At 43.9% G+C, this 25,650-nt stretch overlaps 1 protein-coding gene and 1 long non-coding RNA gene across 2 annotated transcripts in view; one reads left to right on the top strand and one right to left on the bottom strand.

The window, feature by feature from the left end:
• The first annotated feature begins 2,043 nt into the window (after positions 1-2,043).
• SLC4A9 (solute carrier family 4 member 9) overlaps positions 2,044-25,650 on the top strand; it is a 62,767-nt gene continuing 39,160 nt past the window's right edge. The window contains exons 1-13 of the mRNA XM_078392519.1: positions 2,044-4,253; positions 10,476-10,636; positions 11,956-12,108; positions 13,782-13,843; positions 14,752-14,909; positions 16,353-16,440; positions 18,308-18,462; positions 19,315-19,437; positions 19,883-20,057; positions 20,293-20,426; positions 21,404-21,675; positions 22,666-22,721; positions 23,849-24,043. Coding sequence (XP_078248645.1) covers positions 3,940-4,253; positions 10,476-10,636; positions 11,956-12,108; positions 13,782-13,843; positions 14,752-14,909; positions 16,353-16,440; positions 18,308-18,462; positions 19,315-19,437; positions 19,883-20,057; positions 20,293-20,426; positions 21,404-21,675; positions 22,666-22,721; positions 23,849-24,043 — 2,046 coding nt within the window. The 5' untranslated portion in view covers positions 2,044-3,939. The remainder of the gene's footprint in view (positions 4,254-10,475; positions 10,637-11,955; positions 12,109-13,781; positions 13,844-14,751; positions 14,910-16,352; positions 16,441-18,307; positions 18,463-19,314; positions 19,438-19,882; positions 20,058-20,292; positions 20,427-21,403; positions 21,676-22,665; positions 22,722-23,848; positions 24,044-25,650) is intronic.
• Positions 5,298-23,909, bottom strand: LOC144588936 (uncharacterized). Its single transcript, XR_013544702.1, has 3 exons — positions 23,757-23,909; positions 20,722-20,845; positions 5,298-5,358 (listed from the first exon to the last, which is right to left on the bottom strand). It is a non-coding gene; the product is annotated as an uncharacterized LOC144588936 (long non-coding RNA).

The raw sequence follows: 25,650 nt of genomic DNA, 5'->3' as shown, positions 1-25,650 counted from the left end.
TCTGGCTCCACAACTAGATACCTAAACCACTGAGCTCAGTATCTAATAATTGTATAATAACAAAGTTTAAATATATGAATGAAGGCTGAAAATCCAAAGAGAGATTAAAGAGATTCCAAAAATAGCATGGACACTAAGTTCAGGTGGATAGTTCACTAAGGTTTGGGAGCTGTCTTCCCCACTGTGCCTCCTGGAAGAAGAGCAAGCCTGTGTGACCTTGAGCAAGCTGTGTGGCCCAAGAGCACCATCAGAAAGAACAGCTGGTAAAGCATCCGGGGAGTTCTTTGTACCTCAGATAGCCTGGATGGCTTGGTGGTAGCCACTCATATTGAAAGTACTGTACGGGGCCTCTCAGCTCTAGGGGTTGCTGGGTGAAACTGATTATCTGGATCTATTTCACTCTGCTTTTAGACTTGGCTGGTGGACAATCTACACTGGAGACTCAACACAGGGAATATGTCCCTGTTGACTCTCCTGGATTTCTCAGCAGTTTTGATATTATCTACCATGGTATTCTTCTGGGCAGCCTCACTGGAATGGGACCTGGAGGTACTCCTTTGCAGTGGCTCCAGTCCTTCCAGGGGCTGAGAGTGGAGAGAACAAACTCAGAAGGTGCAGCTGGGGGACTCCAGTTTGATGTCCTGGCCTTTGGCCTGTAGCATCACTCAGGGCGCTGCTTTGTCCCCTCATGCTATGAAACATATACTCAAAACCAATGGGAGAGTTTGTCTGGAGTTTTGGGATTCGGTGTTATCTCTCCTCATCTAATTCCAAGCAAGCTATATTGGCTCTAAACTGGTGTGTGATGTCTGTAATGGATTGGATGAGGGCAAACAAATTGAAATCTAGTCCTTACAATACAGATACTCCTTCCTGGTCAGTTGTAAGGCAGATCAGGGAACAGAGTTTGACAGGTTTACATTCCTCCTGAAAGCTCAGGTTCACATCTTGGGGGGGAATCCTGGATCCATCCTGGAGCCTGGACGCTCAAGATTCAGCAGCAGCCAGGACTGCCTTTGCACAGTTAAATGTGGTGCTCCAGCTGTGCCCATTCCTTTAAATGACTGATTTGGCTACAGTGACTTAGTTATGCCCTGTTTGAGTTACTGTAGCACATTCTATGTGGGTCTAGTTTTGCAGATGGATTGGAAACGTCACCTGGTTCAAAATGCTGCAGCCAGACTGCCGACTGGATTCAGTAAGAGAGACCATATAACTCCTTGGTTACAACAACTTCACTGGCTGCTAGTGTATTTCCATGTCATCCAGCACCCACCAGACAAATCTGTTTGACTGCAGAGGAAGCCCTAATCATCATCATCATCATCATCATCATCATCATCATCATCATCATCATCATCATCATCATCATCATCATCATCATGTGCCATCAAATCAATTCTGACTTACGGTTACCCTTTTCAGGGTTTTTCAGGTAGAGAATACTCCGAAATGGTTTGCCATTCCCTTCTTCCAGGGATGCCCTGGGATCATTCAGCTTGCCCAAGACCACACAGACTGGTTGGCACAGTGGGGAATCAAACGGCTAACCTCCCAAACTCTGGCTCAGCAGCCAGATACCTAAACCACTGAAATCATCATTCTGGGCTGTTTTGGGCAATAGAAATATTCTGACCAGAACAGGTACTGGAATGTTGTTTCCAGGGTGTGTGTGTGGGGGGGGGCTGGTTGCATCAGGTCCCCTCTAGTTGAATGGAATGGGTGCGTTTCATTGGGCTGCCCTACTTAGAAGTCAGTGTTCCAGGAATGTTATATAATATCAATTTTCTATACAGAACATTTTTTTTTCCTGAGGATGATTTGTGGCTTGCTGCATCTGTCTCATCTAGTCCCGTGTGTGTCATGAATTTGGCTTGATTATCCTACTCTTCTGGGCCACTGTGTTCCATTCTGTTTTTAAGGTCTGAGGTCTAAAATATTGTTCATTGTTTATTTGTTCTCTGGCATATATAGTATACATGCTTTTAAACATTTTACCATATCACACTGTCTTGTACTGTATGCCAATAAAGGTTTTGAAACTATAAACTGTTTATTTGTCCATTGCATTCCTTTATTTTTGACATCCATTTTTATTAAGAAGTTCTCATTCTGCCTTGTTCTGTTTTGTTCTGTTCCATTCCAAGTTTTACCTAGCCCCTGAATTTGTCAATTTCTAATATATACGAAAATATCAAAAAAAGAGAAGGAATTCAGTTTTCAGGCTCCTGAAGAGAACTTGTCTCCACTTATCTTCCTAACAAGTGTGGCAGACAAGCTGGCAGAGGTGCTGTGAAATTGATACTGTTTACATACATGGTAGAAACATGACTTTTTGGACTGTAACTCCCAGAACCACTTGCAACGTGGCCAGTAGGTATGAGGGGGCTACATGGGAGTGCAGTCCCACCCAAAAAAGCTTATATGCATAGGTGGCCCATGGCCAGATCAGAGGTTGCCTATTCACTTGGTCAGCAAGGTACTCTTGCTTACATATAAGCCATATACAGAAATGTGTTTTGATGTGTAAGCATTCGCATCAGCAGCCAACAGAGACTTCCCGTATTAAACAGTTTCTTGCCAAGCTACCACTGTTTAACTTAACATGTTGATCTTCTTTTTGAATAATAGATCTTGTTGCAAATTTAGCCATGGAAACTCAGGGACTAAAATTTACAAATTAGTTACAAAGTTTCTCCATAAATATGTGACCCATATGTAGGTTTACATGCCCTCCACATACATAAGCATATTTCCCTCCCATGCTGCATTTACCAGCCACTTGTCTCTGTAGCTGGTCTCTTAAACACACACACACACACACACACACACACACACACACACACACACACACACACACACACACACACACACACACACACACACACACACACACACACACACACACACACACACACACACACACACACACTTTAAATGCAATGACTCGTCAAATGCCATGTCTAGTTCAGCTTTCACCTTCATGGTCAGATGTTGCCAGCTATCAGATAGTGGAAAGCTCCATTAGTATTTTCCTCCTGGAGGTTTGGTATAAATTGCCCTTCACTCATGAAAATTCAAGTCTCACAGGAGAAAGAGATTACTATCAATGGTTGTGTATGCTTCCCCCCCCCAAAAAAATCTAAGTGTTCTCTTTCAGTGGTTTTTAATTCTCCCACTGTGCCAAAGCACAAAGCAAATTTTTCTTTAAAATCTTTCTTAGCTCGGGTTTTGGGGGAAAGGGTTTGTGTTTCCCTTACCTGCTGTGGCAAGCAAGTGTTATTTTCTAAAGAGAGCAAACAGTAAAGAACAGTTTGAAAGTGGGCTGCGTTCTCACATAGCTGCTTACATCTCTTCCATGGTGGGAATGCTGAAGTGGAGGTGTGGGGGGGGGGAGATTCATATTGCTGTTGTGTTCCCCACCACTGCCTCCCCCTCCCCAAAACTCTCCTGCTCCTACAAATCCTTCCAGCTTTCACTACCTCAAAGGTTCAACCGTGTCAAGTTTCCCCTCCTTCCCCCACAACCTCATCACTTTCCTTGTCTCAGGTTTCTTCACTTCCCAGGATGGCCTGGCCTGCCCTGGGCCTGGCCAGTGCTTCAAATAGTACACACTGTTGTAAACAAGCCCCAGCACCCATGATAAGGGCTGAGCAGTCCCTCTGTGATTAGGTGGGTAGAAAGGAGCAGCCCCAGTGAGTTCTGGCTGGTTTTTGCAGACCAAAAGAGCTCCTCTCCCTGGTTATATTTGTTTGGGGTAGTGTGTTCCTGCCCATTTGTCTGTGTCTGGCTTGAACAGGCTCTGGCCCCTTATAAAAGTGGAATGACATGGATCTGCTCAGTGGCTGTTCAGGCTTTGCCACAGAGGGAAGAGGGCCCTGCTGACGACGACAGCGGCCAGAGGGGGTGCTGATGGGCTGAGTGCTTGCCTAGCTCAACATGTCAAATGCAAAGGAAAGGGATGGAGGCCAGGATGCTCTCCCTGGAAGAACAGAAGACCTCATCTCTCATGCTGAGATGATGAACAACAACCATGGAGCAGACCGGGAGCCCTCCAGCAGAAATTCGGTGGTCATCTGCCAGGCAGTGGGCAGGAGTATCTTCACATCCACCATCTCTTCCGCGGCAGAGAGGGTCTGCCTCATGCTGAAACAGGAGGAGGAGAACGAAGAAGCAAGTCGCCCAGTGCTATTTATACAGCTCTCAGAACTCTTCAGTGCCCCTGAAGGACTGGAATGGAGGCAAACAGCCAGGTGGGTACCCATGCAGAGGCTAGCGTCAGGATTGAGCACATGGGTTACATACTCTCCCTGCAAAAGGTCTCCAGTTCAATCTTCAGTTAAACAGCTCCCCAGAAGAATGAGGAAAGAGTTATATCAATCTGAGATCTGAGGGAAGAACTTGGAAAAGTTCCCTTTTTTAAATTATAGGTTGCAGAACCCAGATATGAGCTGCTAGGAGTCTAGGTAGCCAAACAATGGGCAAGAGAGGTTAACTGTCGGGTTAACTGTCAGTATAAAGCAGAAGTCTCATACAAATCTCCTTTGGATTTGCCAGAACAAAGCAGACCTGATGGAGAACTGTACCATCATGTCTATAGATACCTTTAGTGGAGTGATAGGTGTTTTCTTGCCGGGTAGGAAGTTGCAATATGAAAATCTGTTTTCATCCTACATGTCTGCCACCAGAAATGAGAGAAAAATCAGATAAAAGACAGGTCATTGGTTTTCCTTGCCAGCAGCTGGAAGTAAAATTGGGATCACCATGCAGCCCCTTTCCCTGATGAATAATGTGGGGTTTATCCACATTCAACTGTCACAAACTCAACCTTGCCCATTTAATATATTAAAATGTTGCAGGACTTATTCTCCAGAGGAGGAAGAGGTTTAGATACTAGTTGTACCTGGAATGGCTGAATGAAGAAATAACCATTAACCCAGAGTACTTGGCAAATGCTAAAGTGCTTTCTAAAAGTAACATGGGAGAAATTGAGAGCATTGGTGGGATATCACAACAGAGCGGGCAGGGAATGATAAAATACTCTGCGCTCACATCATACAGGCTGCAACCTTAGTGCCAGTTGTTGCTTGTTCCATTATCATCCTGGAACATGGACAAAATGTGGCAGATAATGAATAAGCATTCCTTTATATTCTTACAGAGGATCTGATACAGGAGATCATGTAAAGAGGTATAAACTGCAACAATGTTACAAATGTGCTGAATATTGAAATATGCACATTTGCTGTAGTAATTTTCATTTATACATGCCTGGATGGAGTACAGCCAGATCACAGTGGTGGTGCCTCAGTGAGTACAGCTTTTCTCCACCTTTGTAACACCTGTCTTCTGAGTCACCTGGTGGGCAGGTAAGGGCAAACTCAGGTTAGCAGAGGGTTGAATTGTAGAAGATATCCCATTACTAGAAGAAGGAAGTCATCAAGTACTGATAGTGTGAGATTATTACTGTAGCAGTTTATCTCATCTCCTGCAATATGCAAAATAGCTTGCTTTGTTTTGGGGTTTTGTCTTTGGGACATAGGCAGCTCTTTTCTTGTAAGTCCAATTTCCCATCTCCAAGACAGACTATTGCCCCAGTTACATTTTATGAATTCCAGAGTGACTGCAGCTGCAATATACAATGTGGCCCAGAAATGAATTTATTGTTCCAGTACTGTAAATGAATCCATTGCAAAGAATGGACAATATGCAGAGGAGCGCATAAACTATTTCTAGCTTCCTGATTCTGTCACAGTTGTAAACTAGATTATGCGATCATTCAGACATTGTGTGATCTGTGTTCCCATGGATGGCAGAACCAGATACAGGAACTGTACAGCTTAGACACAGAGACAGTTTCTCTGTTGTGTCTCAAGTCATTCAATTAAAGAACTGGCAACTCTGTATTGAAAAAGAATGGTTCTGTGCTTGAAGTCATGCGCAGACTCAGACTGCCTTAGTATCAGATGATGTTTGCATGTACTATAATAAACACATGTGAAGGGTACTTTAATATATTTTTAAACAACTAAATAGTGCACAGGGGTGTGTGCACAAAAGGTTCCCCAAGCTACCTTCGAGTTGTGGGACCTCAAGGCTGGCAGGCAGGTAACTACCAGGTGTGTTTTCATATCTGCTTATATAATGGACTACATAAATAGGCCGCCTAAAGTGTTTGAAACGACCATATAGGCGGGGTATTAAATAAATAAATAAATAAATAAATAAATAAATAAATAAATAAATAAATAAATAAATAAATAAATAAATAAATAAATAAATAAATAAATAAATAAATAATCATGTCATGATCTCTTCCATATAGTTAAACAGGTGTCACAGTTATACAGACTATTACATAAAAAAGAAAAACCAAAAAGTAGCAATTGCTCAAAGTAAATATTGCAGAATAATTATAGAAGGAATCAGGAACAAAACTATCAGCACCGTCCTGTCTTAGACCAGATGGGTGGGATACAAATCAAATAAATCAATAAATAAAATAAATAAATAAATAACAGATGGATGACCAAAACGATCAAGGGACTGGAGTAACTCTCCTGTCAGGAAAGGCTGCAGTGGGCATAATCCTGTTGTAGAGCTTCATGCCAGTGTAACCCCAATGGGGGAACCGAAAACATTTAATGTACCATTGGTTAAAAGCTTATTGTCCTCTTGCCTTAGGGTCCAGAGCTCCCTAGTGGAACCCTTTTGCCCCGGGGAAGCCTTTGGGGTGTGTGTCTCAAGATGAAGCGGGGGAGAAGAGGCCTTTCATAGTCAAAAAGTGCATCAGATTATCACCACTAGTATTGCAACCACCAGTGGTAATCCAATGGTGATTTTTTTTTACTATTAAAGGACATTTATTCCACTTACAGACTGGTTTTCTATTTATTAATTATGCTGTCACTGTGACTACAGAAGAAAGGATGAGTTTTAAATTTAAAATACCTGTATTAGTCTATAAATGTAGTCTTTCTGCACTAAATCTTACAAAACGCTGCTTGAATCTGAACCATCATGCTTTAAAGTATTAAGATAAATTAAATAAAAGATGGACTGACCCCCTAAAGGTAGCCACAGGCTGGAGTTTACAAGAGCTGAGTATGGCAGTTGAGGACAGGGGATTTTGGAGATCGCTCACTCATAGGATTCCCACAAGTTGGAGGCTGTTGTTTAGTCGTTAAGTCGTGTCCAACTCTCCGTGACCCCATGGACCAGAGCATGCCAGGCCCTCCTGTCTTCCACTGCTTCCCGGAGTTGTGTCAAATTCATGTTAGTCACTTTGATGACATTGTCCAGCCATCTCACCCTCTGTTGTCCCCTTCTCTTCTTGCCTTCACACTTTCCCAACATCAGCTTCAGGATGTGTCCCTCCAATGAGCACTCAGGGCTGATTTTCTTCAAAATGGATAGGTTTGTTCTCCTTACAGTCCAGGGGACTCTCAAGAGCCTCCTCCAACACCACAATTCAAAAGCATAAATTCTTTGGTGGTCAGCTTTCTTTATGGTCCAGCTCTCACTTCCATACATCACTACTGGAAAAACCATAGCTTTGACTATGTGGATCTTTGTTGGCAACGTGATGTCTCTGCTTTTTACGATGCTGTCTAGGTTTGTCATCGCTTTCCTCCCAAGAAGCAGGCGTCTTTTAATTTTGTGGCTGCTGTCACCATCTGCAGTGATCATGGAGCCCAAATGCGATTCTAACGTCTTCTACATATATGTATTCTGCATATATGATGGAGGCTAATTGACAGCAAATAACAAAAACAACAAAATCCAGAGCATATGCAGAGTGCAAGCAAAATTACCAAAAAAAGGTCTTTGCCTGATGAGTAGACCTTTGGTCTAGATGGGTGGGGTAGAAATAAATAAATACATAAATGATGGAAGGACAAGAGGGAAGGGACCAGCCTAGCTGCACAAGGTAGTGCATTCCAAAGCCTGGGAGCAGCTCCTGGAAAGACCTTCTCTCCTGTCCTCACTAAATGATGCTGTGAAGGTGACGGGACTGTGAGAAGGGCCTCCCCAAAAGACGTTAAAAGTCAAAGAGGTTCATATGAGGTGATACAATCCTTCAGATAACCCGGACATAAGCCATTTAGGCCTTTATAGTTACTGTATAACCTGCACTTTGAATTGAGCCCAGAAACAGATTGTCAGCCAGTGAAGCTGTCGTATGACAGTATGCACAGGAATTATTGCCCCCTAATTCTGTAGACTAGTAACTGTCTTACATACAAATCTTCATAATGAGCAAACCTTGTTTTAAAAGCCTTTCATTCATTACAAAAAAGGAAATAATTTAACACACACCCCTCCCTGGTATTCCTGTTTCCTTATAAAACAATTGATTTTCTCATGTGTTTTTCTTGGGCAACCACATAACTAGATAACAGCATAACCACATCCGAACAGCTCTTACATCTTACTAGGGCAGTTGGATCTCCACTTTTGGCCCTGACACCCAGAGCTGGAATTTATCCTTTAAGTCTCAGGCTTTGGGATGTTGTCAGCTTGTCAACGTGACTTCAGTATAGGCCATTTAGACATAAACTTTTCCTTCTCATGCCTTTAACATTCCTGTGCTGGCCTTAAATTCCGTATAGTTCAAATGCTGTCTGTCTATCACATGGACACAATTTTGTAATTGCTGTTGAAACATTACTAACCTAGCAACTGAGCTTTAATATATTGGTCTGATCTGATCCATGAATACCTATTGTACTTTGTTTTAGTTCCTCAACAATCCATCAGTGTGCTATCAAATCAATTCTGGAACGGTGCAGCTTGCTCAAGGCCACACAGTATGGTGGAAATCAAACTCCCAGCCTCTAGCTCCACAGCCAGGTACCTAACTCGCTGAGCCAGCCAGCCAGCCTCCTCAACAATATCAGTCGAAAACAAAAAAGAAAGAGAACTGGGAATGACCAATCATAGTCAGCCTCGAACTTTCATGCAACTTTGCTGAGTCTGATTTCATGCAGATGTTCAACAGAGTGGCAGTCAAGCCAAAACCCGAGGGATCCTTTGCATAAATGCAACAGGGCCAGACAACAGCCCCAGAACACAACCTCCCCTCCAGTACGAACAAAACTATCAAAACAACTGTTTCCAATTCCCAAACCGCAGAGTTCAGTTAGAAAGACTTCATGGCCAATTCACCCTGTCCCTCTCCCACTATCTGTCCTTTGTCATGTTGTCAAAGCAACTTGTGTGTCAAAACTGGACATGAAACCAGGCAGGTGTGGGTGCAGATCATCAGTTTGACCCAAGAGTGCCGGAGGCTGCTCAGTTTGGTACTTTGCCTAAGAAGAGATCTTAGTGGATAGCTCAGTGGTTTAGGTATCTGGCTGCAGAACCAAAGGCTGAGAGTTCAATTCCCCACTGAGACTTCTGTAAACTAGCACCAGCCTGTGTGGCCTTGGGCAAGCTGCACAGTCCCAGGAGGTCCCCATAAGAAGGGAAAGGGAAACTACTTCTGAGTACTCTCTACCTGGCAAATCCTGGAACAAAGTCATCACAGGTCAGAACTGACTTGATACCACATGATGATGATGATGATGATTGAAGAGTTGTTATGACAATCCTCGTCTGCCAGTGGAAAGGCAAGAGGGAAGAAACTGGCCCAACTCTGGCAGGGAGCTTCACTCCTGAGAACAGCCATCAGAAAGAACTTCTCCACTGGGAGGAGAGGACTTATTAAGCAAGGAGTTTTCAGCACCAAAAGTGAGCTGACCTTTGGTGCTAGCAAAGATTCACTAGTAAATTCTAAGTAATTCTAAGCAATTAGTTAAGACACTGTAGAATTAATGACACTAATCAATACAACAGTTTGATACACTGTACTAATGTATAGTGATTCATCCTTCAAAATCTGGGTGTCTGTTCTATTCTGAAAGGGAAGATTTTTTCTTAAATGTGAAGACTGAATTTATTTGACAGGAAAGCCATTTCATGGTAAAGGTGATGTAATTTCTCTGACAGGCATTTGCCTAGCATCTATGGCAACACTATAGTTTCCCACAAATCACACTGCAGTGTAATGTGTTAATGGCTCCCGGTTCCCATATATGAAAGAAGGGATGTGGCCAGCTCCAGTGGAGTCCTCCATATCATTACCCAGCTCCACCACACAAACAAGGCATAGTTTGGAAGACTAAAGAATACCACAATAGAAATTAGTACCCACAAAGTATTAGTGGCACTAGGTGGGGGCTTGAATGTGATGTGCTGGGTTTCCAGGTTATTCCTGCCTTACTCTGATTACACACCTACTGCTAGTCCGCCTGGGCTAAGAGCCATCTCTCCTTCACCCTAGAAGCTGGCCTTTGCTCAGTTCTGACAAGGAGGCTAAATAGCTGGTATATTTTCCCCTGAAGTCATGAGGTCATGCCTTTTGGAAAGCATATGACCATAATTATGTCATATATGCAAGAGTCTCAGTTGCAGGTTTCACTTTTTGGTTGCAGATGGATAAAGTTTGAAGAGAAAGTGGAAGATGGAGGAGAACGATGGAGCAAACCTCATGTGACAACTCTGTCCCTTCACAGTCTGTTTGAGCTGAGGACGTGTATAAGGAAAGGGACTGTCCTCCTAGACCTGGAAGCTCCAAGTTTCAAGCAAATAATTGGTATGTGGGATGTGTGAATAGATCAAACCACCTTCCAAGGCCACAACTGGGGGTTTTGCAGCTTTTTCAGTGAAAGCCTTTGTTTGCAATAGTGAGGCCTATAGGCTCATCACAGGCTTTGGCACTGTAAGATTTGTATGGAGGGAGCATTCCTGGGCTTTTGCATGCATGAAGTTCTGGTGCTACCAGAAGTCTTTCTTGAAACTCACGTAAGCCCGCCATAGTACACTCTTCAAATGTACCCTGCCACTCAAGTCTTGCATATGGCATGCGGAAAGGCTAGTGGAAAGCAGCTTGGGAATCTGTAGGGCCACTTTCAGTATCATTTCTTCCTTCTGATCCTCCGTGCGTTGGGGCTCTCGTGCCTGCAAGAGCTCCTTTAAGCAAACGGTGGGGGGACCAGAAGTAGTGCAGAAGTCATACTTCTGCACTATTAGAGAGCAGGCCAGGTAGGTGGGACTTGTCAGCCATGGAAGGCAGCCCATCTAGGAGAAGGAAAACTCCAATTTCAAACCTCCACTGACTTGTGGCTATATCCACTCATGGAAAAGGCTCCAGGAGTTAACCTAGAGGCAAAATCTGGAGCTGGAGTCCTGGAGGCAGTTCGTGTTGTTCTGGCAAGTCTTGCGATGTCGCTGGAACCAGTTGTATTGGCTCTTGCCTTTCCATTGGACTATTTCAGCAACATGGAGAGGGGGGATTTGCTGCTTGGGTAACAGCCTATCCTCCATACTACTTTACCCAGGCTTCATGCTCTGGAGAGGATACTTCTCGATACAGAGCATGTTACCATAGTTTCTTGAGACTGAAGGATGCCTATGATGATGGGGGCGGGGGGGGACAGAACAATTAGAAGGTGCTGCAGAAATTGGCACTAGCCAGTAAGGGAAGATGCCTGAAAACAGTGCTACCTTCTGCCTGCCAAGGGCTGTTTCCCTTATATTACTTTTCCCATTGCCACTGTGGCTCCTTATAATCAGCACCCCTCCTGGCAGCGCCAGGACCTGGTGTTCCTGCAATATCTCACAGGTCTCTGGTTCCATGAGTTTGGCAAGATTTCCTCCTAGCAAATGTGCTGAAAATTGAAATCTTAATTTAGTAAAGTGACTGAACCTGGACCATTCGTTTCTCTGTTTTTCAACTGAGTCCATTGACAGAGCATTTATACTGAAATCTTTTCCTTTCTATGTCATTGGTAACCACTGCTGATCAACAGGGGGATGACTGACAGTCAGTGTTCTTCGATAAACCCCCAGATTTGAACATGATTAGCATGATAAGCATGTGTTTCCTCAACTGGTGTTTCTCTTGTGTTCAAGAAAAGGTGATTGAGAACCAGATTGGGAACTATCTCCTCCGGCCAGAATCCTTGAAGAAACTCACCCAAGTTTTGCTCCTGAAACCTCAGCACCAGACCACCAAATCACAGCTGAAGATGCTGGTTGAAATGGGGATGGGCTCCTGCTGCTCTGGTATGTAGGCATGGAACTATGTCCTCAGCATCTTTCCCTCAGTCCTTAACTCCAGCATCTGGCAGATGAGAGGGTCCCTCAAGCACTACGGCTTCTGGAGCACAGCTTGGGAGACAGCAGAATCCCATGCAGATTCCCAGAGATTCAGAACCTATTTATTTTGAAGCAGCACAAAATCGTCATCTCATCATTCTCTGACAATTTTGTTTGGCATTGATAATACAGCAGTCCTTCTTAGAATAATCATCATCTTAGAACTGCAGATCTGGAAGGGACCCTATGGATCCTCATGTTCAGCCCTGTCAAGGAGGCTCAGTGGGGAATCGAACTTCCAACCCCTGGTTCCATGGCCAGATATATAAACCAGATCATGGCTTAGCTGAGCAGATAATTCATTTATTTCATTTTCATTATTTGTACCACACACCCCCTTTCATTCTATTATCCTATATGGATGAGAACCTTAGGTCCTGTAGCCAAATCCAACTCTCTGAGACTTCCCAGACACACACTCTCTCTGTTCAGGATGACACCAACATTGGGTAGTTCCAAAGCTTTTGTATAGTTCTCCCAGCCTCATTTGAAAAGATTTAAGTGCCCCCCCCCAAAGGCCTGGTTGTTAGCTATTAAGGAGCCTAAACCTGAAAGCAATGACATTTTGATTGTACCCTTTTGACCATGACCCTACTGACCACTTGAAAGCAGCCTCTGTAAACTTCTCTGATAATGAATTTCGCCATGACTCTGAAATAATTGCCCACCTTTTCTATACACAGTCGCCTGAGCCTATGTTGCAGTTGACTCCATGGAATTTATTTCTGACTACACTTTGAGTATACCCATATTATACAGATGTAGCACTTTAACTGTCATGGTTCCATCCTATAGAAGCCTGGGTTTTGAAGTTTTATGAGATACCTAGCACTGGTAAATAAATAAATAAATAAATAAATAAATAAATAAATAAATAAATAAATAAATAAATAAATAAATAAATAAATAAATAAATAAATAAATAAATAAATTTTAACAATAACAACAACAACAACAACAACAACAACAATAGTGATGATGATGATGATGATGTGCCGTCAAATCAGTTCCAATGTATGGTGACCCTCTCTAGGGTTTTCCACATAGAGAATACACAGAAGTGGTTCACCTTTCTTCTGGGACATCCTGGGACTGTGCAGCTTGCCCATGACTGCATAGGCTGGCTCTACTCGCAGAAAGCAAGTGGGGAATTAAACTCCCACCTTCTGGCTCCATGGGCAGATACTTAAACCCCTGAGCTATCCACTCCTTAAATATTTCACTTTCTTTGAAATCCCTGAAAGGGTCACTATAAGTGAGCTCCATCTGAAGGAGGCATAACACAAGGCTGAGTCACCATTGAAAAAAGACCCTGAGATTTGTGGGCTGCCACAGAAGGTGGTCCGTGTACAGCAGGTTCTGTGTGATGGTACACCCATGAGAGACCCTTGGTAAAGCACAAGTGATGAGAGATGGTGCTTTCATCTGCATGCCTCTCTAACAGCCAAGTTAGCTTCCACTTCCTCATAAACACAAAGGAGTTGAAAACAATATAAATCCACTCATTTTGCTGCTGAGGTGCATTCCTGCTAGAAGCATGCTAACATTTCCTCTGCTTTTGTTTTTAACTTTTGCTGCAGGCAAAGCTAAAAGCCACTCAGTTCCTAAGGATGAGATCTCAGAGGTACCTCTAAAGGAACAGGTAGGTAATGCTCATTAGAAACACAGACAGGGAAAATGCTGTGAAATGCTTCAAAGGCCTCCTCCATAGGATGTCAGGGGTTGTCTATGGCAGAGAAACATCCTCCCTTCTCCAAGGATTCTTTTAGACACTCTCCGGTCTGGAAAGCCATGCCCGCTTTGAGAAGGCAGCTCTGAAAATTCAACTGGATTTTGTCAAATGAACGAATGCTTTCTAACAGAGAAAACAGAAGTTGCAAATATTTGTAGGATCTTTGGCACCCCTTACTGTAAAGAAAAGGAAAGGACTACCTTCATTTGAAAAGGTTCTACTTAATCCTCAGGACCAATACTAAATAGCCCTAGTGGTTTTATTAAGCCACAAGGGGAAGATCAGAGACTAAGATTAGAGAGGCCAGCTGCTCCAATTCATACAATGCAATGTAGTCTAGTTCTGTAGAAGAGGGAGCATCTCTCTCTCTCTCTCTCTCTCTCTCTCTCTCTCTCTCTCTCTCTCTCTCTCTCTCCCTGATCTCCAGTGCCTTTGGCTGATCATATGCCTAATCATTGCCAAAATCTGCTCATGTCATGATGCACTGCTATTAATTTTAGTGCTTTTATCTGGATAAGAAAAAAAGCCTAGCTGTAGAAGTGTAGACATCCTATATAAAATGAATAGCTAACCAAATGAGACATATACTTGCTAGTATATCTCAGTCTAATAATTTAATACAGCTAAGTTTGAGATCACAGGATGTTTGTGGGGACCCCAAGAATAATTTTGCTACAATATAATAGGAGTATTATTAAAAAAAACGTGAAGCCCCCTTAAAAAAATATACTCCATATACACCCCAAGAAATCATGCTGTCACCCTTCTCTAGCTTGGTGAACTCTCAATCGCCACCACAGTATTTCCTTTTACTGCAGCTGAAAAATGACTTCAAGAAGAAGATTCCACCTGGGACTGAAGTGGCCAACATTCTTGTAGGAGAAGCCAGCTTCCTGGAGAAACCTTTCATAGCTTTTGTGCGCCTTCAGGAATCAGTGCTTCTTGGAAACTTGACAGAAGTTGCTTTCCCTAGCAGGTAACAAGCAGGTGGTCCCTGGGGCCAGAATTTAAAAAGCAGCCAAAGACCCACTTCAGTAGCAATACAATGATATATCCCGTAATGTTTTTGTTGGGTGCACATTGTATGTATGGGTAGATAGGGAATATACAGATGTGGAATTGGGCATGCTTAAATTGGAGGAGAGATTATTGAGAAATGCTCATTAAGAACCTGAAGAGATACCACAGAGGAGATGGAACAAGTTGCAGTTTTGATGAAATATTAAGGACTTGCTAGGAATAAGAACCCATTGCACACTGCCTTGGAAGGAAGTGGACTCTCCATTATTGGAAGCTTTTAGGCAGAGACTAAACTGCTATCCGTTAGGTATGTTTTAGCTGAGGTCTCTCTGTCTTCACAGGAGTTTGAACTAATTGACCACTGAGGTCCCTCCCGGTTCAAACCGACTTTGATTCTCAATGAAGCATGCAAGCAAGCAGGTCATACAATCCTGCAAACATTTAGCAGAACACCACATTTCCTATAAGGATGCTTGCACTAAAGCAGGTGCCCAGCTGTTCTCAGCATTAGGTTGCTGCTGGAAATTAAGGTCGTTATCAGTGTTCTGATAAACAACTGAAAGGCTGCAGTCTCCCACACCCGACTGCACTTATTCAGTTTGAGACAGCTGGGTGCTAGTTATGGAAGAGAGTCCTTGAGGACAGCAGGGTTAACAGCCAGCTGCTCTAGGACTAGAACGCTTGCACCAAGGGATCAGGCCACTGCCTCTCATGTAGGTGGGCTCCTTGGCAGGGATATTAAAATTAGAAAGGCCATGCCTGAGGCCATTCTACAACCTGGGCAAAACTGAGGTTATGAACAAGAGCCAGTCCTGAGCAAATGTAGCATTTGGTAGGCTTGAAGACTAGTAGCAAGCCCTGGTTATTGTGCCGTCCAAGCTGGGCAGGACCCAGCCCATGTCTTTCAGGTCTTGTCTAAATGTAGAGATGGACTGCAGCCGGGAGTCCAGTTGCAAGACAGACTGACTAAGATCCATAGAGTCCAAATTAGGCAAGGTGGCTGGAAACAAGTTGGAGGCAGGTGAAGAGCAAAAAGAACAGGAGAAGCAGGTGAGGTCAAAGACAGGTCAGGGGCAAGGTTCCAGATGGGAGAGTGGGCAAAGCAAAGGCTGGGTGCCCACATGCAGGAACTGGCCCTAGAAGAACAACCGTAAACCAAAGCCAGACAGGACCTGACTGGATGTGATCCAGCCTGGCAGCAAAACCAAAATCAGGCCAGTATCTCTTTCAGGCTGAAAGGGGATCTAATGAAGTAGGGAGTAAAAGATCTAGCCCTGCTGCCTGACTCCCCAGACCCCTGGTGCCTAACAACTTCACTCGCTCCTAAAGAAGAAAAGGAGTGCTTAGCCACCTTCAGTGGAAGCAGGGACACTCACACACTCTCCATGGCTCTGCCTAGGTTCCTCTTCATCCTCCTGGGCCCCAGAGCCAAAGTGAAGGCCTACCATGAAATTGGCAGGGCAGTGGCTACTCTCCTGACGGATGACGTAAGTGTGGGTGCCGGGGGGGGGAATGGGGATGGGTGGCATAGAATTGCTGTCGCTAGTTTTTTGATAGTATGGTACTTTCAACGCCTAGAAGGCAAATAGCAGACAATTAGTACCCTGAGAGGAATCTTCTCATTCCGAAGGAAGAATTTTTTGTTTTTAGCACGTGGGATTTTCATAGGTGGCTGCCTCTGATGCATAATTTTCATGGTGGCTGCTAATGTTTTTCAGAACTCTGCCCACAGTCATTTTAAAATGTACTATGGAGAGTTGTTGAATGTATTTATATGTTTATTGTCCATTTATTTATTTTTGTGAAGGCAGAATTATGAGTCTGTGCAAACCTCAGAGTCCAGCTTTCTGTTTCAAAGATATGTGCCTGTGAACATTTCCAGATGGAGCATTTATTTTCCTATTATCCACAATGTAGCTGATGGTGCACTGATGACATCAGTACTGTACTTTTTCTACCATCCGTGCTAAATTCCGTTTGTCTCAGAACAGTAACAAACAGCAACAACATCCAAGATTTTCTATGGTTTACTCTTCCCTCTGCAATGTATGGTTGTTGTTTTGAAATCCCACATTGCGATGAATGTTGTTCATTTCTGACGTCAGCTCCCAGTTGAATGCTTTCAATTAAAGTCAATTAGATTTTCTGAGGTACAAAAACAATTTTAAAAATATTTCAAGGATGTCAACATTTTTAAGGGATCTCTAGATCACACAAAGCTAGGAGGGATATTCAACATCATAGAGGATACAGTCTAGGTTCAGAAGGAACTAGACAGGAAAGCAATGACAGGATGAGATTAAAGGAAGACCTCTAGATACAAAAATACCTCCACAGACGGAAGAGATCCGGCTTGGCAGTGGTATATGGACCTTAGTGCAGAATCTGAGCCAATGTTGTAATCTAGCAGCTAAAAAAGCTAATACAGTCTTGAGCTACATTAACAGAAACACAGAGTGCAGAACATGGGAAATAATAGTTCTACTCTTTTTTACATTAGTACAGCAGCATCCAGACTGCTATGACCAGTTCTGAGCAGGCTGTTTTTAAAAAAGTTAGAGCACAACCAGAGAAGACTGTGCAGTGTTTGGAAAACAGAGAAAAGTGTCTGTGTCCACAGAATGGTGTGAGTTAAAGAAACCATATCCTACAATCATTAGTTGAAAGATCAATATATATTTAGCTTGGAGAAGAGAATATTGAGTGCCATGAAAGCTGTCTTCAAGTATGATGATGATGATGATGATGATGATGATGATGATGATGATGATGATGATGATGATGATGATGATGTCAATAACAACAACAACAACCTTAGAACTGCAGAGCTGAAAGGGACCCTATGGGTCGAGTCCAGCCTCTGTCAAGGAGGCAAAGTGGGGAATCAAACTCTCACCCTCTGGCTCTGCTGCAGCCAGATTCCTAACTTGCTGAGCTATCCAGCGTTCCTATCTAACAAGCTATCGATGTAAAAGAGGGAGAGGATTCATTGTCAAGCCAGATGGCAGGTCTAGAATCAAGCCGTGCAAATGGCAAAGAAGCAGATTTGGCTAAACGAAACCTCCTATCAGTGGAAGGCAATTTAGCGTTGGAATAGACTGCCTTGGGAGGTGTGAGGTCTCCTTTTGCTGGAGTTGTTTCATTACAAGTGGGATGGCCCTCTGCCGGGGACCCTATAGCCAGATCCTGCACTTCATAGCCTGGATGTGGTTTGGGGGATTTGAGTAGCTTCCTTCTCTGACTGAAAGCACAACAAGGCCCTGCATGTTCTCTGGATGGTCCCCAAGGATCACATTATCTTATTAACTTTGCCTATTAAAAGTCAAAACTAGAACTAACACCCTTCTCTTCCAGCTTTTCCAAAGGGTTGCCTGGAAAGCAAAAAGTGCAGAAGATCTCATTGCAGGAATCGATGAGTTTCTGGATGAGCTGACTGTCCTACCTCCAGGCAAATGGGACCCAACCATCCGAATTTCTCCCCCAAAATGCTTGCCCTCGCCACAGAAGAGGTATAAACAGAGAGGAACTGGGAATGGGAGAACACTGATTAAATTCTGGTGAATCTGAGGCCGTCCATTTGATGAAAAATCAATGAGGAAAAGCCTGGAGTAATAAATGCTTCTTTCCTGGCTACAGCAGGGCCATCTTTTTCTAGTCCAGCAAGAATCTCTATGGACCAGGATCACTGCAGTACAACGGAAGCCCATTTATCCCTCATTTCTAGTGAGGAACTGAAAGAGCTTCATCCAGCTTAGTGCATGTGATGCTGCTTCTTCCCAGCATTTCAGTCATTCTAACCTACGGCTGGGAAAGAGTGGCTCTTTTTCTCAAGAGTGCACCAAGGTTGTGCACATCTTGCAGGTTCACGTACCAACTCGACTTCATTTCAGCTAAACAGCGAAGTTCAGTGTATTTTTTATTCTTTGCTGGAGAAATACAAGAGGCCAAGGTAGTTGCTTGTTTCTGCCAGGCAGCAGCACTGTTTCCTAGTTAGGACATAGCTGGTCCTCCCTATGTCCTCAGAGGTAGCTGAATGTCCCTGTTTCCGTCTTCGTTTTTTCCAAGAGGGAGCAATGGGGTGAGACAGGGCAAGGCCCCATGACCTCCTGGCAGCGCTGTCACCACCCGAGATACCATGTCCCAATCCCGACCCCAACAGAGATTGTTCTCTTTCTCAGTGGATCAGTGTTAGAAAGTGAGATCTGGGAAGGGTGTGCTATTCGATCATGTGCGGAAGCTGTTGGAAATCCTGGTGGTGGTGATGGTGGCTAGTGGGAAATATTGCCTAACGATCAATGGTCTGATGCTTTCTTGTAGATCAGGGATGGCTCTACCCTAAATTATGTCCCTTGTATTCTCAGGCTGTCCATGCACTTCCGTGAATGGAGTCCTCACTCTAATGGGAACATATCCGCCATAGATGACCGGCATATGCATGGACATGGCCACCAGCATGTCAGCGAGGAGCTGAAGAGGACAGGACGGTAAAAGCAGGATGGTCAAGGCAAGGGGAGGGGGGGTGGAAGAAGGGAGAGGAGGCAGTTTCCCTCCCCTGTCAGCCAGATATACAATAAACGGTGGTTGGCACAGGAATGCAGATCTAGGGGCCTCTGCACGAGGACTCAGCCCAGAGCTGGTTTTCAGTACCAGTTCAGCAGCTCACCGACAAGTGATTTCACACAAAGCTCTACTTCTGTTTCCTCCCAGCTCTCTTAGCCTCCCAGTGGAGGAGGCTTCTTATTTTTTTTCTTTTGTTGTCAAACAGCTGGGCATCAACACCATTGGGGATCTATTGCAGATCACTTGGTCTACTTTCTGCCTAGAGCTGCTCTATTCTAGGTTACAGCTTTAAAAGGAGAAATGGCTCCAAAATAATCACTTACCGTGAGTTAGAGACCAAGCATTACCAGAGTCTCTATCTTCTTGCAGGCTATTTGGAGGGTTATTAAAGGATATCCAAAGGAAAGTCCCTTGGTATTGCAGCGATTTCTATGATGCCCTCAACCTCCAGTGCTTTTCAGCCATCCTCTACATCTACCTGGCCACAGTCACCAACGCGATCACCTTTGGAGGAATGCTGGGAGATGCCACAGACAACATGCAGGTCTGTGGAAGAGCCCTGATGGCAACACACTGTGCTCCTCTGTGGATGCGATGACTTCTCCTCTCCGCCCCCACCTTACATTTCCTGAGCATCTTGCATGGGACAGAAGAAAGGCGGTTTTCATGGCATGATAGCCATGGAGTGCCACCTTATCCTCACCATCCCCATTGTAGCAATTAGCTGAGCACAAGCTTCTGGCCATCATTCAACCCACCTGCTTCTTCGTATGTTTTAGGGTGTGCTGGAGAGTTTCCTGGGCACTGCGATTGCTGGTGCGTTCTTCTGCCTGTTTGCTGGCCAGCCTCTGACCATCCTGAGCAGTACTGGCCCTGTCCTTGTTTTTGAGAGACTTCTGTTTTCCTTTAGCAAGTAAGTAAAGCCCTCGTATCAGTAAGTGTTTGCTTTTTGGGTTGGAGATGATGACAAATATAGTCAAAAGATGCCAGCTTGGGGAAGGCTGGGTCACCCCTCCCTCCCTCCCTCCCTCCCTTTCTCTTGCCTGCTGTCTGATGCCTAAAATTATCAGATGACTAACCTTGAATGCATAAATATCAATGAGCAGAAGACTGTTACCATTCTACTGTCTTTCAACAAAGGGTCCAACAACCAACCGAGATTATAAGAAAGCCATTAACAAGCGGTGAGGAGGCTTCTTCACTCTTACCTGCTGAACTTCAGGTTCTCCTGCTGTGTGGAGATGGTCATTCAGCTGCTCAGCTGGCTGGGCTGAGGGTGTAAGAATCTTCTTCTGAGCTCTCAGCAAGAAGTTTGAGCCATGAGTGAAATGCCTACATTGGAGTAGGGAACATTCAAGTTTGGAGTCACTTCTGTTTTCCTGCAAGACCTCAGAGGACTGCTTCCCCTCAAAACACCCATAACTCCCCAAAACTCCTGTTGGAATAAAGCTCACCAAATGTCACACTGATGCCCCCTGAAGCCTCAATTTGTCACTTAAACACAATTTCATCCCTTCCTGGGCTTTAGGCCTTAAAATGCCAGTCATTTCTGGTTTCTTTTTAAAAGGACCATTTAATGCCTAAAATATCCTTAGGAGTGAAGATTGTTATTAAACAACAAATAACAGCCCTCCTCCTGGCTTCCAGAGATTCAATTCGCCTAGCAGAGATGCTGACTTTTTTTGTTCAGGATTTTAGGGATCGGGGGCTGGAGAGGCCTGGGAGCCAGACAGGGGCATGGGGGGGGGGCTCCACAAAACCTAGAGGCCACATTTTGCTCTCCCCCCCCCCCCCCGTCAGTTGAATGGCTTAAATCTCATCCTGTGGACTGCTGCCTTCTGAGCAAGTCAGCTTATTAAAGGAATCTTTCTTGCTCCTCCTTCTTCCCAGAGACTACAGTTTGGATTATTTAGAATTCCGCCTTTGGATTGGCCTCTGGGTGGCCTTCTTTGGCCTTATCCTGGTGGCAACAGAAGCGAGTTACTTGGTGCAGTATTTCACACGCTTCACGGAGGAAGGCTTCTGTGCCCTCATCAGCTTCATTTTCATCTATGATGCAGTGAAGAAGATGCTGTCCCTTGTGGAACACTACCCAGTCAACTGGGACTACAAGATCGGGGATGTCACTTTGTACAGTTGCACCTGCCATATGTCAGAGAGAGGTAAGGTGAATTTTCAGTATTGCTGGGAGGGTAGGTGGGTGGGCTGCACCACATGGACAATTTGATCTAGTTCTCTCGGAATACTTTAATTTTTGAAATGTTTAGGATTTTGTGTTCAAGTGCAGTATATTTTCCCCCTTTGTAAACAAAAACCTCTGTGTTGCAATTATCAGTGCACCAGCTTCTCTTCTAGAGCAGCTATTCTCAATGAGGGCCCCTATGGCCCCGCGGGGGGTGCTCCTGGCACATTTGAAGGGGACCACAGGCTGGAAACAATTATTCACACAGCACCTTATAAGATTTGCTATGCTATTTATACAATCCTAATTTGGCCTATATTTCTTTTGTATTGTGTTTATGACCATGGCCAAGAAAAGGTTGAAAATGGCTATTGAGACAATATTATACAAACAAAAGAGAAGCCTGTAAAGCACAGTACAGTAGGTGTGGATATACTGTATTACTGTGCTCCAGGAAGGGTACACCCTCTCCGATACATCCTGTCTGTCCCTTTTATCATGCGCTACTGTTTGATGTTCTGTCATGCACTGTTAGCACTAAGTGGGGAAAAAAAATCAATTTTTAGCATGAAAAAACTGGCCAACCACCACACTCCCCTCCATTGAATTAAGAAAAAAAACTTCTTGTTCCTTTGTGTTTTAGAGTCTGATGTTATTAAAATATTTTGCATGACATCAACTAAATAAATTTGTTCCTCCTTGTTGCATTTCTTTTGAAATACAAATGTGAAATTCTGTCTCTTGTTGCCCCCAAAAAATAACTGCTCACAGGTAAGTACATTTATTGTAATATGTTACATCTAAGCTTTGCCCAACAACAGTGCAGATCATGAATGAGCCATCATGGCTTAACAGGTGTATTATCTAGGAAACTTCTCTGACATGAAGAATCTCTAAGTTTCAGGCAGCTGTAGACCTGAGTGATTGTTTGAGACAAGAACTAATGCCTTGGATTGACTGTTTCTTGCAGGCAACTTCTCTCTTACGAACAAGACGCTGACCCCTGACCTCAGCACTTTTGGGGAGGTAAGAAATTAAATAGTTATTATGGGGCAGGATGTGTATGGAAGAGAACCAAAGATCCTCAGGTCACTGTGACCCAAGCAAAGGCAAGAAATCAGCACCCCTTGACAAGCTTATGTCTTTCCCCATTTCATAATCAGGATGGTTTGATTGCCCCGAGTTATCAGCTATCCTATGCAGTTGCCTTTATGTGAACCCACTCAAAGCCCCCCCCCCATCACCAACATACACCATCTCCCTTCCAATGATACACTGTTGATTACCAGATAACATCACAGTCTCACAAATGCTAGAAGACCACTCCAGGGAGTTCACGGACCAGTGATTCCTCAGCTGCAAAGAAAACACACCCAATGCTTTTTAATTCCGTTTCATGTGAAAAGTGAAATAAATACACAGGTATTTGGGAAGGCAGATTGCCAGCACAGGCTGAGCTTGGCATGAAGTGGAAGAGGAAGGATGAGCCTGCTGAGACAGCCTAAAGATGCCCACTGCCTTCGCCCTAACCCACCCCGATTTCAATGCCTGGCTGTCAATGCCTCCAACTTATGGCAATCCTACCCATGAGCAATTTCCAAAATGGCCTCTCCTCAGCTGCTTAGGTCTTGTAAACTCAAGCCTGTTGGCTTCTTTTAGGGAATCAATCCATCTTGTGTTGGGTCTCCTGCTTCCCCTGCTGCCTTCCACCTTCCCTAGCAGGACCCTAGAAGGGAGAAAAGCCCCATGCCACCCTGAGCTCTATGTGCTGCTCCTTCTCTTCCTGACGTGGCCGAGATGTATCTCCTTCGCACCCAGGAGAGAGAGTTCTTCCAGAGAAGAAAGAAGGGCAGCACAGGCCAGAGATGACCGTCCTGCCACCATCATTAGGTTAGGCTTCTGACGCATCAAAAGAACAAGGCTTGCAGTGTTCTAAAAAGCCTGGCTATGACCCAGAAGCAAAGCTGTGGAACTGGGTTTTTAGAATATAATGTATTAATCGTGAATTCCTTTCATCAGCTGTCTTCGCCCTCACCCCCCCCCCGCGCGTGCCAATTTTACCTAATGGCAACGCTTCTGCAACGCGCTAGGCTGTGATCCATTTCCTGGAGGCGAGCAGCGCGTTTTCCCTCATGATCTGACCTTCTCCGCAGCAACCAGATCCGAAGCCCGGGAATTGGTCCCTGCTGACCAAAGAACAGTGCGTGCAACTAGGAGGCCACCTAGAGGGCAACAGCTGCAACTACGTGCCTGATATTGCTTTCATGTCTTTCATTCTCTTCTTGGGGACTTTCCTCTCCTCTATGGTACTGAAGAACTTTAAGTCCAGCCGGTATTTCCCCACCGCAGTGAGTAGCTCCAATGTCTTGCTTGTCTTTGGACTATCAGGGTGCTTGTTAGTAAACTGCAGGTAGAACAAAGGATACTTTGGAACGTGAACATTTAGCAGATTTGTCCCTTACGACAGTGGTCCCCAACCTTGGGCCTCCAGATGTTCTTGGACTTCAACTCCCAGAAATCCTGGCCAGCAGAGATGATGGTGAAGGCTTCTGGGAGTTATAGTCTAAGAACATCTGGAGGCCCAAGGTTGGGGACCACTGCCTTACAACGTCACAGTGGCCGAAATCCCGTGGCCTGGCATAGTAAGTCACAACCAGAATAGGCTCATTGAATCAGTGGGGATTTGATGAGTCAGCACCCTCTGTAAGTTTCAGTGATTCAATGGGTCTACTCTAATTGCAGCTTATCACACCAAGAAACAGGATTTCAGCCTCTAAATGTGTTTGTTTCTAAGGTATTCCAAGAGTCTGTTGCTTTTTTGGTTTGGTTTTTCAGAAAACTGTAACATAACTTCAGCAAGCAGGTGAATCAGTGCAGTCATGCCCATATGTTATGGTGATGAGTCAAGTACTGTGTATATCTACGTTATAGAAATAAAAGAATTTGCAAGAGATGGAGACCAAGGCTACAAAGTAAACAAAGAGAGAAAAGTACACATACACATATATTCGCCCCTCCTAAAGTCTATTTAATCTATATTTGACCATTATAAATTAATCATTTAGTTCAGCATATACTACTACTACTACTACTACTACTACTACTACTACTACTACTACTACTACTACTACTACTACTAATAATAATAATAATAATAATAATAATAATAATAATAATAATAATAATAATAATAATAATAATAATAATAATAATAATAATAATAATAATAATAATAATAATAATAATAATGTGCCATCAAGTCAATTCAAACTTGCAACAACTCTTTCTAGAGTTTTCTAAGAACCAAGTACTCAGAAGGGATTTATCATTCCCTACTTCTGAGGGCACTCTGGGGCTATGCAGCTTGCCCAGGGCTACACAGGCTGACACTTCTCCCAGCAGGCATAGTGAGGAATTGAATTGCCAGTCTCTGGCTCCAGGAGTAGATAACCACAGATCCAGTCAGCTATTTTTAATCCTATCTTTCCACTAAAAAAAGTGCTCACAGTGGCTAACAAATGCCACTAAAAACAGATTTTAGAAAGGAATATTCCATAAAGAGCAAAACAATTTGAAAATATTTATGTATTTTCCTACTTTTTCTACAAGCTGTGAGAGTGAGAACTGATCCCAGCTCTGAAAAATGTACACTTTACAATTTGGGAACATCACAGGAGGAAGTCATCACCTGTGCCAAGGCAAGGCCCTGAAGTTGATGGCATTCTCAAGATGGCCCCTCCAGAAGACCTAAGGTGGTCTCTTATAGAACCAGGTCCTATATTTTTAGTGCCTTAAAGGTTAAAACAAACCCCTTAGATCAAGCCCAGAAAGCAGTTGGCTACAAATGTTGTTTTACATTACTAGTTTCAAATATTGGGGGGGGGGGTCAGTGATTTATCATTCTGCACATGTTGTTTGCATTTGAAAAAGACAATAGTATCCCACTGTTGTTGCT

The sequence above is a fragment of the Pogona vitticeps genome, chromosome 4 (genome assembly GCF_051106095.1).
Source record: "Pogona vitticeps strain Pit_001003342236 chromosome 4, PviZW2.1, whole genome shotgun sequence".
In the NCBI taxonomy this organism is placed as follows: domain Eukaryota; kingdom Metazoa; phylum Chordata; class Lepidosauria; order Squamata; family Agamidae; genus Pogona; species Pogona vitticeps.
The sequence above is the reverse complement of the archived record's forward strand: the minus strand, read 5'-3'. Positions and strand labels throughout refer to the sequence as shown.